General features: G+C 37.5%; 2 protein-coding genes across 2 annotated transcripts; one reads left to right on the top strand and one right to left on the bottom strand.

Moving 5' to 3' along the window:
* The first annotated feature begins 213 nt into the window (after positions 1-213).
* On the top strand, positions 214-4,567 carry LOC132037115 (sucrose synthase-like). The gene is made up of 11 exons (XM_059427573.1): positions 214-372; positions 894-1,175; positions 1,262-1,445; positions 1,670-2,005; positions 2,106-2,204; positions 2,289-2,462; positions 2,550-2,833; positions 3,101-3,325; positions 3,413-3,976; positions 4,081-4,225; positions 4,316-4,567. The coding sequence occupies exons 1-11, from the start codon at positions 287-289 to the stop codon at positions 4,346-4,348; spliced, it is 2,412 nt and encodes an 803-aa protein (XP_059283556.1). The 5' UTR covers positions 214-286; the 3' UTR covers positions 4,349-4,567.
* A 3,617-nt stretch (positions 4,568-8,184) lies between these two features.
* Positions 8,185-8,616, bottom strand: LOC132038471 (uncharacterized). The gene has a single exon (XM_059429136.1). The coding sequence runs from the start codon at positions 8,614-8,616 to the stop codon at positions 8,185-8,187; it is 432 nt and encodes a 143-aa protein (XP_059285119.1).
* Positions 8,617-14,738: the final 6,122 nt, after the last annotated feature.

Here is a 14,738-nt window from a genome sequence, read left to right on the forward strand (position 1 = left end):
TTACAGCTAAAGTTTGGTGGTTGTGTTACATCTTTTTGGTGCTCCACCAATCAATAACAATAGCTGGTGGTTTGCTTAGAAAATTACTTTAGTGCAAGTTGAGATCTCATCATCATTGAAATAATATCACCTTTTTCTTTTTTACTTTGGCCCATCTACAGTTAAACATATTAGTTACATTATCCTTATAAATTTGGCCTGATTAATTTGTTTTTTCACATCAACGTTTTATCCATTCTTTCTTTGTTTTCTTCAACAGAAACAAAGTTCAGTTTTAGAGGAAAAAATGGCAGCTAGTAGTCTTAGCATTAAGGACCGTTTGGAGGAATCCATTTTGGCTCGTCCAGATGAAATTTCGGCACTCAAGTCAAGGTACATTACTACATAATTTTCTTAAGAACTATAGCTAATGTAAGCTGTTCCCATTACACCACCAAAAAAAAAAACTGGAAGTACCTACGAACTTTGTTGTTAATATGTGATAAATAGTTCGACATATTATCAAAAGGATCAGTTAGCTACGAACATAGTTATCTGTGGCTAATACGTCGCTAAATGTTTTTTTTGATAATCTATCGCTAATCAGTGGATTTTGTTGTTTAGCTATTGAATTTGTTTGTCACTAATCAGTGGATTTTGCTGTTTAGCTATTGAATTTGTTTGTCGCTAACCATGGATTTTGATGTTTAGCTCTAGAATTTATCTGTCGCTAATTCCAGTTTTCTTAGTAGTGTTAGTACTATTATATTCTGGAAAAAAAATTCTGAGGATTTTGATGTTTAGCTATAGAATTTTTCTGTCACTAATTCCAGTTTTCTTAGTAGTGTTAGTACTACTATATTCTGGAAAAAAAATTCTGAGGATTTCTTTGAATTGTTTTTGTTTTGGCACAGGGTTGAAACTGAAGGGAAAGGGGTCATGAAACCACTTGATCTCTTGAACCATTTGATTTCTGTGAATACTAAGAAGAATGGAGTAAATGTTGGTGCCAGTGCACTCGTGGAAGTTCTCAGTTGCAGCCAAGAAGCTGTGATTGTACCACCACAACTTGCACTAGCTGTACGTCCAAGGCCCGGTGTGTGGGAGTATGTGTCACTGAATCTTAAGACAAAGAAAGTGGCTGAATTGAGCATCCCCAAATACCTTCAATTGAAAGAGAACGCTGTCGATGAAAGGTAATTTGAATACTCTGCAAGTTCGTTTTGTGAATTGAGTTTTTTTTTTTTTAATTCTAATGTTTGTGTGTGAATTATGATACCAGTGGAAACGTCTTGGAAATGGATTTTGAGCCATTTACTACTGTAACTCCTCCAAAGACACTTTCTGACTCCATTGGTAATGGTTTGGAGTTTCTTAATCGCCATATTGCTTCAACAATGTTCCATGACAAGGAGATTGCCAAGTGCCTCCTTGACTTTCTCAGACAGCATAACTACAAAGGAAAGGTAGTAAAAGTAACTCATGCACAATTACATAAAAAAAAACTGGAATTAGAACTAATTCATCGCTAAATTGTTCTTAGCCGATAGAATATTTTGATAATTTTTGTTGTTAGCTACAGAATTTATCAGTCACTAATTCCTATTTTTTTTTAAGTAGTGTAGGCTACTGTTTTTGGTCCAGTTGTATGATTATCATGTGTGTTTTCTAACTATGTCAATTTGAACAGTCATTGATGGTGAAAGAAAGCATCCAAAGCCTGGAAAGTTTCCAATATGTCCTGAAAAAAGCAGAGGAATATCTGCACACTCTGAATCCAGAAACTCCATACTCCAACTTTGAATCGAAATTTGAAGAGATTGGCTTGGAAAGAGGGTGGGGAAACACTGCTCAACGCGTGCAAGAAACAATCTGTCATTTGTTGCACCTCCTTGAGGCTCCTAATGCATCTTCCTTGGAAAATTTCCTTGGAAGAATCCCATTGGTTTTCAATGTTGTCATTCTCACCCCTCATGGTTATTTCGCTCAAGAAAACGTCCTTGGTTATCCCGACACTGGTGGCCAGGTTTGTGTCCAGTGGCATATCTAGTAACTTTTCAGGCTTTCATACTGCAAAATCAAGAAATTTTCATTCTTGATCAAATTCTTTATACTGTGTTGAGTAGGTTGTGTACATTCTTGATCAAGTTCCAGCCATGGAGCGTGAGATGCTTCTCCGTTTGAAGCTTCAAGGACTTGATGATATCCTCCCCCGGATCCTTGTTGTAAGTGTCCTCTGTTCTACATGGAATTAAATTTTTTGGCTTCTTACTTTTCTTAGATTGATCTTTCTTGTTGTTTCATATCAGGTAACAAGGCTGCTGCCTGATGCAGTTGGAACCACTTGTGGTGAGCGCATGGAGAAAGTATATGGGGCAGAGCATTCTCATATTATTCGTGTTCCATTTAGAACTGAGAAAGGAATGTTGCGCAAATGGATCTCAAGATTCGAAGTCTGGCCATACATGGAAACTTTCACTGAGGTTGAGTATCATTAATTGAAATAAACTTTCACTGAGGTTCTACATTTGAAAATTATGCTGACTAAGATTCATTTAAATTAATCTCAGGATGTCGCGGAAGAACTTGTCAAAGAGCTGCAAGCTAAACCAGACTTGATCATTGGAAACTACAGTGAGGGAAACCTTGCTGCCTCCTTGTTGGCTAAGAAATTTGGGGCTACTCAATGCACAATAGCTCATGCCTTGGAGAAAACCAAGTATCCAAACTCTGACCTTTACTGGAAGAAATTTGATGACAAGTATCATTTCTCAAGTCAGTTCAGTGCTGATCTTTTTGCGATGAATCACACTGATTTCATCATCACCAGCACTTTCCAAGAAATCGCTGGAAGGTAAAACAAGGCTTTCTTTAATTATGGCGGTAGCCAAAATATACATAACATATACAGTGAATAGGTATATTTATGTATACAGGGTATATATTATATTTAATATACAAAATATATTATATGTAATATACAAAACCTATACATTTTCTGGCTATTATTTTGGTGAGCAGTCCAAAATGTAATTTCCCAAAACAAATGGACTTGAAATTGCTGATCAAATCCTGTTTCATTGTTGTATTTCTGTTTATATTCAAAATTCTGGATTTGCAGCAAGAATACTGTAGGGCAGTATGAGAGCCACACTGCTTTTACCATGCCTGGATTGTACCGAGTAGTCCATGGAATTGATTCATTTGATCCAAAGTTCAACATTGTCTCCCCTGGGGCTGATATGTCAATCTACTTCCCTTACACAGAGAAGGAAAAAAGGCTAACCAATTTCCACCCGGAAATTGAAGAACTACTCTACAGTCCTGTTGAGAACAAAGAGCACCTGTTAGTCTCCTTAATTCTCTTTTCATTTCATTCCATTTATCTACTTCTTTTCCAACAAGATTAATCATTTGATATCGACATAAACAGATGTGTGTTGAAGGACCGGAACAAGCCAATTCTCTTTACCATGGCAAGGCTAGATCGCGTGAAGAATCTAACAGGGCTCGTTGAATGGTATGCCAAGAATGCAAGGCTGAGAGAGCTTGTTAACCTTGTGGTTGTTGGTGGAGACAGAAGGAAAGAATCCAAGGATTTGGAAGAGCAAGCAGAGATGAAGAAAATGTATGACCTTATTGAAACCTACAACCTGAATGGACAATTCAGGTGGATTTCTTCTCAGATGAATCGTATAAGGAACGGAGAGCTTTACCGATATATTGCAGACACGAGGGGTGCTTTCGTTCAGCCAGCTTTCTACGAGGCTTTCGGTTTGACAGTTGTTGAATCCATGACTTGTGGTTTGCCAACTTTTGCTACTTGTAATGGTGGACCATTTGAGATTATAGTGCATGGAAAATCTGGATTCCACATTGACCCTAATCAGGGTGACAAGAATGCTGATCTTTTGGTCAATTTCTTTGAGAAATCCAAAGAAGATCCAAGTTATTGGGATAACATTTCCAAGGGAGGCCTACAACGTATCATTGAGAAGTAATAAGATTTTGCAATTTAATTATTAGCACAAGTGCACAACCAAGATTTTAACTTTTGAACAAACTAAAACTAACCCTTTTATTACTTTTGACTTTTGCTAGGTATACATGGCAAATTTATTCACAGAAAGTGATGACATTATCTGGGATTTATGGATTCTGGAAGTATGCAACCACAAATGACAAAGTTGCTAGTGCAAAGAAGCGCTATCTCGAAATGTTTTATGAACTTATGTTTAAGAAAGCTGTAAGTGTATCTTCTTTAATTTAATTGGGATGGTTATAAAGTTTTGCACTCTGTTGCTAATTTGTATATTTGTTGATTGTGTATTTTCAGGCTGAGAAAGTTCCACTGGCTATTGATGAATAGAGGCATCACCAAGAAGATGGAGCACACAATGAAGAAGAGACTGCTGTTTTTGATTTTTTTTTTTTTTTAATAAATCTTTTTTCTTTCTGAATGCAATTCCTTCCTTTAATGCCCTTTGAATGGAGGGTTTTATCTTTCAATGTTCTGTTTGAATTTTTGGGAAAACAATATTGCAATTTGTGTCTGTTTTGATTAATGAAAATCCCATTTTCTGCACTATTAATGTTTCATGCATTCTTCTGCTTCTTGAAAAAATCAGAAATTTGCAGCTTATTCCAACAACAAAAAAGCTATTTCTGCTACTGTTCAAAGTACTCTGTTTTGTTGGTCAAACTCAATTTTCAAAAATAATATTTTTTTGGTGAAAAATATGTTTTTAGCCTTGAAAAAGCTTGGGCAAACACTCTATAAACGAAGAGTAGCATTGTGTCTGCATATTCAGAAATTTATAGGTCATTAGAAAAAGTCTCTATCTCGCACTAATCACAACACCAAGACAACATAATGATATAAATCTATATAAAAACTGTAATTAATCTACATCAATAATATTTCCTTGTTCATGAGTAGCAAGAAGTAGGTCGATCGTCTCTCTAACCGATGCATGCATCTAATAGCGATGGCTTGTTGAGGGTTCTCTATTACAATTCTCCTTGACCAAAAGACTTCTATAGATATATATTAAATCTTAACACTTTCGAAATTTCTAATTTCGCCACAATTAACTTTAACTATACCAACAAGAAGATCAATCTCAACAATAGTCACAATAGCATAACTGCTTCCTTGACATAATTAGAGAAGGTGGTGATCACAGAGAAGATGGAGGTAGTTGAAGTGATGGTAATGGTGGGAAAAGAAGAAAAGGAATAAAGAAAGATAAAAACAAGGCAAATATAAAAAGTAAAAAAGAATATTTTTATTAATGAAAATAGTAAAAGGCAAATATAAAAGTAAAAAAGAACATTTTTATTAATGAAAACAGCAAAACATATTTATTTAGACTTAAAAAATTTCTTCTCAAGCACTGCCATTTCGTGCATATAGATCTCTAGCGCAAGAAGTGGTATTAATATACACCAATTCGAACAAGTGTAGGGGTAAGGCTGTCTAACGGGATGGGACGAGACAATTTTAATGAGACAGGATAGGACACGGGAGGCCGAGCCACTAGGCCTATCCCTCCCAATAAACTTATGGAGGGGGTGATAATGTGATAAAGACTACGTATTAGCAAATGGACAAATATTTAAAATAAACTTCAAACTTAAATTAATAACAAAGCAAATTCAAAGCATGCAAACATGATTTTTCTAATTTAAGTGGAATGGGCGAAACCTGGACTTAAAGGGATTGGGGTTTGGTGTTTTTTTTTTTTTTTTTTTTGGGGGGGGGGGGGGGGGGAGAGGAGGAGGACAGGATAACGAAGACGAACCACTAATCTCGTCCCATCCCACTAGGCTTATGGGACGGGATATCCCGACCCATCGAACTAAAAGAGTTGAGATGAATGAGTGAAAGGTTGTTTGATTGTATTATGATGCTCTCCTATTTACAACTGATTAAGAAGATTCCCAAGATTACACATAAGTTAAATGATATTAAATTACAGACATACATTCCTAATTCTAACAGATTATAATCAATAAAATAAAATTAGATCTTTATAAAATAAAATCAGATCTAGTATCAAGCTCCTGATATGTTCAGATATGATCCAAGGATGTTGTTATTTTCCCTTTTTGCCCCCTCAAGTTAGGAGAGGTGTCAACAACTCCTAACTTGATGATATTGCATTGAAAAGATGCAGTAGGTAGTGGCTTAGTGAGTGTATCAGTGAGTTGATCCGCAGAGTGAACATGAACAATGTTGATGCGGTCTTGTTGCACTTGATCTCGAACAAAGTGAAACTCAATTGCAATGTGCTTCATCCAGCTATGAAATACTAGATTGTGGCATAGATAAGTAGCGCCGATATTGTCGCAGAAAGCTTTTGGAATATTGGAAAGAGGAATGCAAAGTTCAGATAGCAAGTTCATTATCCAATTTCCTTTGGCAACTGCTCCAGCAGCTGCTTTATATTCTGCTTCAGTAGATGAACGAACAACGGAGCGTTGTTTTTTGGAGGACTAACTAATGGGATTTAGACCAAGATAAATGACATAAGCAGAGGTGGACGATCGATCAGTGAGGTCACCTGCCTAATCAGTATCAGAATAAATATGAAGTGCATGATCTGATTGTTTACGGAAGCAAAGGCCATGTGTTATTGTTTGTTTTAGATAGCGCAGAACATGCTTAATAGCAGCCCAATGAAGTACACTGGGATGATACATGAACTGAGAAATCCTGTTCACAACATAACTTATGTTAGGGCGTGTGAAAGCCAAATACAGCAATTTCGCAGTGCAATATTGCTTTGCATCAGTAAGAAGAGATCCGTCATCCAACTTAAGCTGTGTGGATGTATATGACGGGGAGTGGACACCTTTTCTTTGAGCACATCTGAGATGTAGTTAGACTGAGAAAGGACCAAACCATCTGCATTTGGAAGGACTTCAACACCTAGGAAATAATGCAGTAGCCCAAGGTCCTTGAGTAAAAAAACATTTAGATAAATCATGCTTGATATTGTTAATATCTATCACATTGTTGCCTGTAACTACACTGTCATCAACATAAACAAGGAGATATAGAGTTACACCCATTGAGTTAAAAATAAACAAAGAGCTGTCAGAGTGAGAATTTTTTAAAACCAAGTAAGACAAGAAAGTCCTTGAGTTCATTGTATCACGCCCGTGGGGCTTGTTTGAGCCCATAAATGGTCTTTTGAACATGACATGTGTGATTTGAATAGTCTGAATGTTCAAAACCTTTTGGTTGTTTCATATATACATTTTCTTCGAGATTTCCTCGAAGGAAAGCATTGTCGACATCTAATTGATGAAGAGACTAACCAAAGCAAGTGCAAGAGAGAGCACAATGCGTACTGTCATGGGCTCGACTACGGGGCTGAATGTGGAATAAAAGTCAACACCAGGACGTTGTGTAAATCCCTTAGCAACTAACCGAGCTTTATAACGATCAACAGAGCCATCAACCTTCCCTTTTATACGAAAGATCCATTTGTTGTCAACAATGCTGTGCTTAGGATCAGGAGGTATGAGCTCCCATATTTTATTTTTGAGCAAAGCGCCAAACTCCTCTTGCATGGATAAACGCCATTTTGGATCCTTGGATGCCTGCTTCATAGTGGAAGGTGGGAGAAGAGAGGGTAGGACAGCCATATAGTCAAAGACACATTTGGGTTTAAAGATGTTATTTTGTGATGGGGTAGTTATACGTGGAAGTGAAGGGTGAGATAGAGGTGGAGTTGAAGATTGGTGGGAAGGGAGGGAACTAGTTGAGGATGAAGAGGTAGTTGGATTACTAGGATTGGAGGAATTAACGTGAGAAGAAGAAATAGAGTTAGAATGACTTACCCTTGGAGAAGTAGATGGCACTGACATTGGAGATTCAGGAGAAGTATTGGACGCAATGATTGGAGCACTTGTAGGAGCATCCATTTGCAAAGATGCACGTGTAGAGACTAGAATAGGAGGAATAAGATCAAATTGTGTGGGATTTTGAAAATTATTTGAATATTCAGATTTTTCTGAATTTTTGTATGGGAGAAGATTATGCCATAGTATTCTTTTTTTTTTTGGTAACTGTTTGCTTCCATTAATCACCAAATCGTATCATTACAAAACCATAGCAACGCCCAACGCAGCGTGCTATCTCAAAGGGAACCAAAAGAAAAAAGGGGGACCTATACAATAACTACACCAGCATGATCAAAAGACACAACTCTGGAGCATTTGCTTTACTCCAACAGGTGCTCTAACATTTGAAACATAAGCCACCTCTCTAGCAATACTATCACCATCCCGAAATCTCTTCTCGAAGACCCTCAAATTTCTTTCCACCCATATCGCGTATACAGTTTCTGCAAAGACTATCTTGAACACCACAGCTCTTTGTGATTTCCCCTTTGCGCATGAGACAGCCCAGTCCAGGTACTGCTCCCAACAAGTGTAGCTGTAGCTGTCCCTTTGTATCCATGCTAAGATTCTGGCCCAAATTTGGCTGGTGAAGGAACACTCTATAAACAAATGCTCTTTGGTTTTAGGACATTGTTGGCAGAGAGAGCATATTGGATCCACACTGATGCCCCATTTAAGTAGTCTGTCGGAGGTGAGGAGTTGTCCATGGCAGTGCACCCACATGGTAAAGATTGCTTTTGGCTTAGCATGGTTGAGAAACATTAAGTTCTTCCACCTCACAACAAGGTTATCCCCTAGCTGTAGCAAATATAGCTTCCTAATGATACTCCTTCCCGGCTTGATCTCACCCCCCTATGTGAGCTAGTACGTCCCTGGCTGCAATTATCTTGCGCACCATCCAACATGCCTGCTTTGGGATTGGCATATCCAGCATCACAGACCCCTTTATGTAATAGGCATGAAGCCATCTGATCTAGAGTTTGTCCTGTTTGTTAGCCAAGTCCCAGCAGGTTTTGGCGATTGCAGCTCTATTCCATAGATGCAAATTTGTCAAGTTTAAGCCTCCTGTCGACTTTGGCATACAGACCCTGGACCAAGCAACAAGTGATTTCCTTGTAATCTCGTTTGCCCCTGACCATATGTAACTTCTACAATACCCATTTATCAACTTAAGAACTTTAGAGGGAATGATATTCTGGAGTTAGAAGATTTGAATTTTGAAAAAAAAAAAGATTTTGATAAGGAAAGATATTTTCTAGAAAATTGACATCTCTGGAAAGATAAACTTTGGATTGAATGGATAAAAACATTGATAATTGTGATATCGTACTGAAAAACCAAGGCATACACATGGCGTTAATCCGGGTTCTAATTTATTTTTGGAATACGGCTTCAACCATGGGTAACAAAGACAACCAAAATTCCTTATTAATTTGAAATTTGGTTTATGACCAAATAAAGCTTGATAAGCAGAATGTTTACTTTTGATATTTGAAAGAAGGAAATTGATTAATTAGATAAACAACTGCTTGAACTGCAAAGCTCCAAAAAAGAATGGGGAAAAGATGCTTGGTGGAGTGGTGTTCTTGTAGTTTTAATAATATATTGATGTCGACATCCAGCCAAAGCCACACACTGAGGGATGTAAGGAGGGGAAATTAAGTGTTGAATTCCATTGGCAACTAAAATGGGCTTAAAAGCTTGAAATTCTCTTCCACCATCAGAATAGAGGGTGAGAAGTTTTGTCTGAAAGTAGTTCTCAATTAATGGTTTAAATTCTGAAAAAACTTTTGACACTTCACTTTTGTTTTTAACAATATAAAGCCATGTGTACCTTGTGAAATGATCAACGAAAATAACATAATATAACTTTTGATCAATGAATAGAACTGGAGAAGGACCCCGCACATCTATGTAAACAATATCAAGCGATTTACAACTATGGAAAGATGAAGTAGAAAAAGGATGTTTGTGGCTTTTACTGCAATGGCAAGAATTACAAAGGTCTAACTTGGATGCATTGGAATAAGGTAAATGACAACTATGTATGATAAAATTTAAAAGACGATTATTTGGATGTCCTAATCTTTGATGCCATAGAGTAAGAGAAGGAGTGACGCTAGCTTAATGCGCCTTTGGTGGATTGGCTTGAAGTGCATGTTTTGCAGTTGGACACTCGTACAAGTCATCCCTATTCTCGGCCGCGGCAATAAACGGTGCCTGATTTTGGTTGCCTTCACAACAAAATGAAAAGGATAAACCCAATAGAAGTTTTATTTTGTTTACAAAATTTATTGACAAAAATCATTTTTTTATTAATGGAGGGTGCACAAAGAATATTATGGAGGATAGATGAAGAGTTAGGAGTTTGAAGAAGAGATGATCCCGTCTGTGCAATCGGGATCTTATTACCGTTACCCATTGAGATTTCTTCGAAACCAGAATAATCATATAGTGAGACTAAAGTCTGTGGATCAGCAGTTATGTGATAAGAAGCTCCGGCATCCAAGATCCAAGGGTCAGTATTGGTCATGGTGCGAGCAGCATAATGCGCCTTGACTTCAAAGGGATTGTAAGATTTAGATCTGCACACATTAGCCACATGCCCAAGCTTTTCACACAATTGGCATTGTATTTGAGACTTTGAGTTTGATGGAAAAGTGGGACGCCAAGTTGATAGGAACAACCCGTTATTGTTTTTGAAGTTCTTGTTCAAGTTCTGATTGTTGGGCATACTGACGCCACTGTTGATTTTGGCCATTTTATTTGTGGGATGACTTAGGATCGACACCTTGATTATTGCTTTATCGTCTGTTGAGAAACCTGGGCAGTGATAGAATTTGTCTCCCTTTTTGTTCCTCATGTTTGAGGAAGATTTCATGGCCAGAAAGTTTATCAAGCAGTTCTTCGTATGTGATTAGGTTGTCACGAGCTGGAATTGCAGCACTAATTTCACGATATCCTGGTCCTAAACTACTGAGGATTTTGATCACAAGTTACTCATTACTGATAGGTGCTCCATCAATAGCAAGTTCATCAGTAATATACCGAATCTTATGAAGATATTCAGTAATTATCTTGTGATCTCGTAAGACTTTTCCAAGAATGTCTCTCAGACTGTATATGCCCTTTTGGGATTTGTTTGAATAAGTGACGTGCAAATGATCCCATGCTTCTTTGAAATTTGTTACAGTAGCAATCGATGCGCTATGGTAGGATTAACATACGCCACGAGAGCGTTCTGAATCATACTATCTTGACGAAACCAGATTCGGAACTCAGGATTTGGGATGTCCTTATCATCTTTTTGATTGATTTTGTTACACCCCTCGTGTTCGTAGTAGTAGAACCTATGGTTTCCTAGTCGGGTATGCCCTTGGAATAGAGACCCGAGCCCGAGTTTAGAGTAGAAAGTGCCTTACCCCGTGTACGAGGGTACCAGTAGATATTCCTGGCAATTTATAGAGTTAAAAGTTGAACGATCGAATCGCCGCGATCTGAACTAAATCAGAAAATCTGCAGGACACCAGTCATCGTCGATGGGTCGTCGGCATGTTCAAGACGGGATCCCGCAGCTATACATCTGCAGGCGCAGGTTGACGGGGCAAGTCGACGGGCCGTCGACCCACTTGTCGAATCAGACGTTATAGCCTTTTTGGCTTCCAAGTATAAATAGGTGGTCCACGACCCTATTTCATATTTTTCCTTCTCTCCAAATCAGAAAACCCTAATATATTCTCTCCCAATATTTTCCATCATATTAGTGAAGATTTGACAAGGCCGGACCGTAAACCCGAGATGGTGAAAAGAAGGTTTCTAGGGTTTCTTCAAGATTGTGAAGTTTAAGGGGTTGAAGTTGAAGTGATTCTTGGGATTCTTGACCCCTCAAGGTATGTAAATGATTTCTACCCTTATATTTAAGTTGAATATCAAGAGTTTTAGTGATATTAAGTGAAGAGAAGGTAATTGTGGACGTGTTAAGTTGATGAAGGGCAATGTAGTGATATAGGGTTATATTAAGAGATGATTGGAAACGAGTTTACGTATATCTTGATATATATATATATATATATGTGTGTGTGTGTGTGTGTGTGTGTGTGTGTGTGTGTGTTGGCATTGTTGATGTGAGTATTGTAGTTAATGTGGGATCGAATGAGAAGTTGGAGAGTTGTAAGCTTACAAAGGAAATTATTGTCTATAGTTTGTTGAGCTTTATACGTATTTGAGGATGGTTACTAAGTGAAGTAAATAGTCTAACTAAGCCCTATGTTATCTTAATTGTAGACTTGCAAGCTCGAGAGGTAGAAGTTTGACGATTGAGTATACTTCCGGAGTATGTTAAGGTCATTCCTTTCTTTTTGGCATGTTCCTATTAAATGATCCAAGCGAGTAAGCGAGTTTCCATATTACTCTACTCTTAGAAGTATTAGGAGTACTTCAGTCTTTGATGTTCATTTACCCCATTTATGAGTAATCCTTCTGTTCATGGGTCCAGTCTTATGTAGCCAATTCTATTCATACAGTTTATTCATGCATACATTCATTATATATTTATGTACATTGACCCGTGACTAGAAGGCGTTATATACGCACATATGTCAGGCGTTATATACGCATTACTACTATGATGATGATATTGATTATGGCCACAGAGGATCCAATATGATATGACGAGATGCCATAAAGGCTTACAGGCGTTATATACGCACATACATCAGGCGTTATATACGCACGCATATCGAGCATTATATACGCACTCATATAGATGCATGACCATCATTGATAGGTATGAGCATGCATATTATGTGCCCATAGAGGCATTGTCAGTTACGCAGATTTTTGCAGGTTTAGGTAGATACTAGTTCATACAAGTACATGCAGTCAGTCGTTTTAGTTTATGAGTTCAGATCTTATCCATGATTCTTATGTGTATATATATATATATATATATATATATATGTGTGTGTGTGTGTGTGTGTGTGTGTGTGTTGTTGTTCTTATGCCTTACATACTTGGTACATTATCCGTACTGACTCCCCGTTGCTCAAGGGGCTACGTTCATGCCGCCAATATAGGGAGACGGACGGGTGGTCCGTGCCCCCGCAGACCTCTAGATCTAGCAAGGGTCGCACGCTCCATTTGATCTGGAGCTACAGTCAGTTTTAGTATGCCCCTTTTTGGATGTGTATACATATGGGTAGCCCTGTCCCGTCCTTTCTACAGCTTTGTTCCAGTAGAGGTCTGTAGACAGTTGTATGTAGTAGTCAGATGATGTAGCCTTGTCGGCTTCTATTCTTTTGTGTATAGTATATGTAGCAGCCTAGCTGGCTTGCACTGTTCTTCCGCATGTGGTGTGTGTATATATATATATATATATATATGCAGATTGTATAGAGTTCTGATGTTTCCCTCTTATGAGATCAGTTTATGCCATTTATGGGCCTTTGATGTTCAGTATGTCTCAGATAAGTGTTTAGGGTGTTTGGTCGCTAGAGGTCAGACTCCCGTCACGACTCATCGGTTTGGGTCGTGATAGATTTTTGGAGAGATGACAGCAATACCATCAAGATAATCAACAAGATCATACCCACACATGAGTGTATAAACTTATGCTTTCTAAGTGCCGAAGTTACTGGAGCCCATGAGCTTTATAGGTAGTTGTGAAGCCGGGTTGAATTTGATAATCTAGTTGTTTTGGTTTGGAGAAGCATTGATGGTTGGTAAGTTTGAAGAGTTAGTGACATTAGTAGTAGATTGGTGAGTGTTATCCATTGAGATGAAGAGGATCGACTAACTCGTTTGAGTGTTAAAAGGCTCTTGATACCATAAAAGAGTTGAGATGAATGAGTGAAAAGTTTGTTTGATAGTATTATGATGAAGAGGATCGACTAACTCGTTTGAGTGTTAAAAGGCTCTTGATACCATAAAAGAGTTGAGATGAATGAGTGAAAAGTTTGTTTGATAGTATTATGATGCTCTCCTATATATACAGCTGATTGGGAATTGAATCCCAAGATTACAGGTAAATTAAATGGTATTAAATTACATAGATACATTCCTAATTCTAACAAATTACAATCAATAAAATCAAATCAAATTTTTACAAAATAAAATACAGATCTGGTATCAAGCTCCTGATATGTTCAGATATGATCCTAAGATGCTGATATTGTTCCTTTACAATGACCTTATTCAATTACTTCCTCCGTTGCAATTTATGTGATATGCTTTGACTATGCACAAAGTTTAAGAAAGAAGGGAAGACTTTTGAAACTTGTGGTCTAAAACGAGTCATACATATTTATGTGGCTCTAAATCATTTCATTAAAGGTAAAAGAGGAAGTTTTAAGTTAAATTATTTTGAAATATAGGAATATAGCATTTTTTTTTTGTATAGATTAAAAAGAAAAGTGTACCATAAATTGCGGGGTTTTGACTCAGGTAACTTTTGTTCCATAAAAGACTTCAAATAAATCCCGCTAAATAACAGCCACCAATAAAAAACGCCCATCGGCAAGTAAGGTCTTTGCCCGCTGCCTAAATAAAACCTCCACAAATAAAGCGTTCTCTTGTAGAGATATATAGGGAAAGAAGAATATTCACTTTGGCAAGTGTTGGATAATCTTTGCAAATTGGAAGGAATCCACTATCTCCCTCTAATAGATAACTGAACAAAGAAAATTAAATAAAAATGAAAAGTAACATGTTTGTCTAAATCCTTTTTGTTTTTACTTTATTATTCTTCGTTTGTATAGTATGTACTATATTGTATGCTCAAGTGGATTTTTTTTTTCTCGAAAGAAAGAGATACAGATCATTTCTCCCACAAGCCAACGTACAAGGAC

This window comes from Lycium ferocissimum, chromosome 11 (assembly GCF_029784015.1).
Source record: "Lycium ferocissimum isolate CSIRO_LF1 chromosome 11, AGI_CSIRO_Lferr_CH_V1, whole genome shotgun sequence".
Lineage (NCBI taxonomy): Eukaryota > Viridiplantae > Streptophyta > Magnoliopsida > Solanales > Solanaceae > Lycium > Lycium ferocissimum.

Coding starts and splice junctions, on each gene's coding strand:
- LOC132037115 (XM_059427573.1), top strand. CDS start 287: ATGGCAGCTAGTAGTCTTAGCATTAAGGACCGTTTGGAGGAATCCATT. Junction 373..893: donor ATTTCGGCACTCAAGTCAAG/GTACATTACTAC, acceptor GTTTTGGCACAG/GGTTGAAACTGAAGGGAAAG. Junction 1,446..1,669: donor AGCATAACTACAAAGGAAAG/GTAGTAAAAGTA, acceptor CAATTTGAACAG/TCATTGATGGTGAAAGAAAG.
- LOC132038471 (XM_059429136.1), bottom strand. CDS start 8,616: ATGTGGGTGCACTGCCATGGACAACTCCTCACCTCCGACAGACTACTT.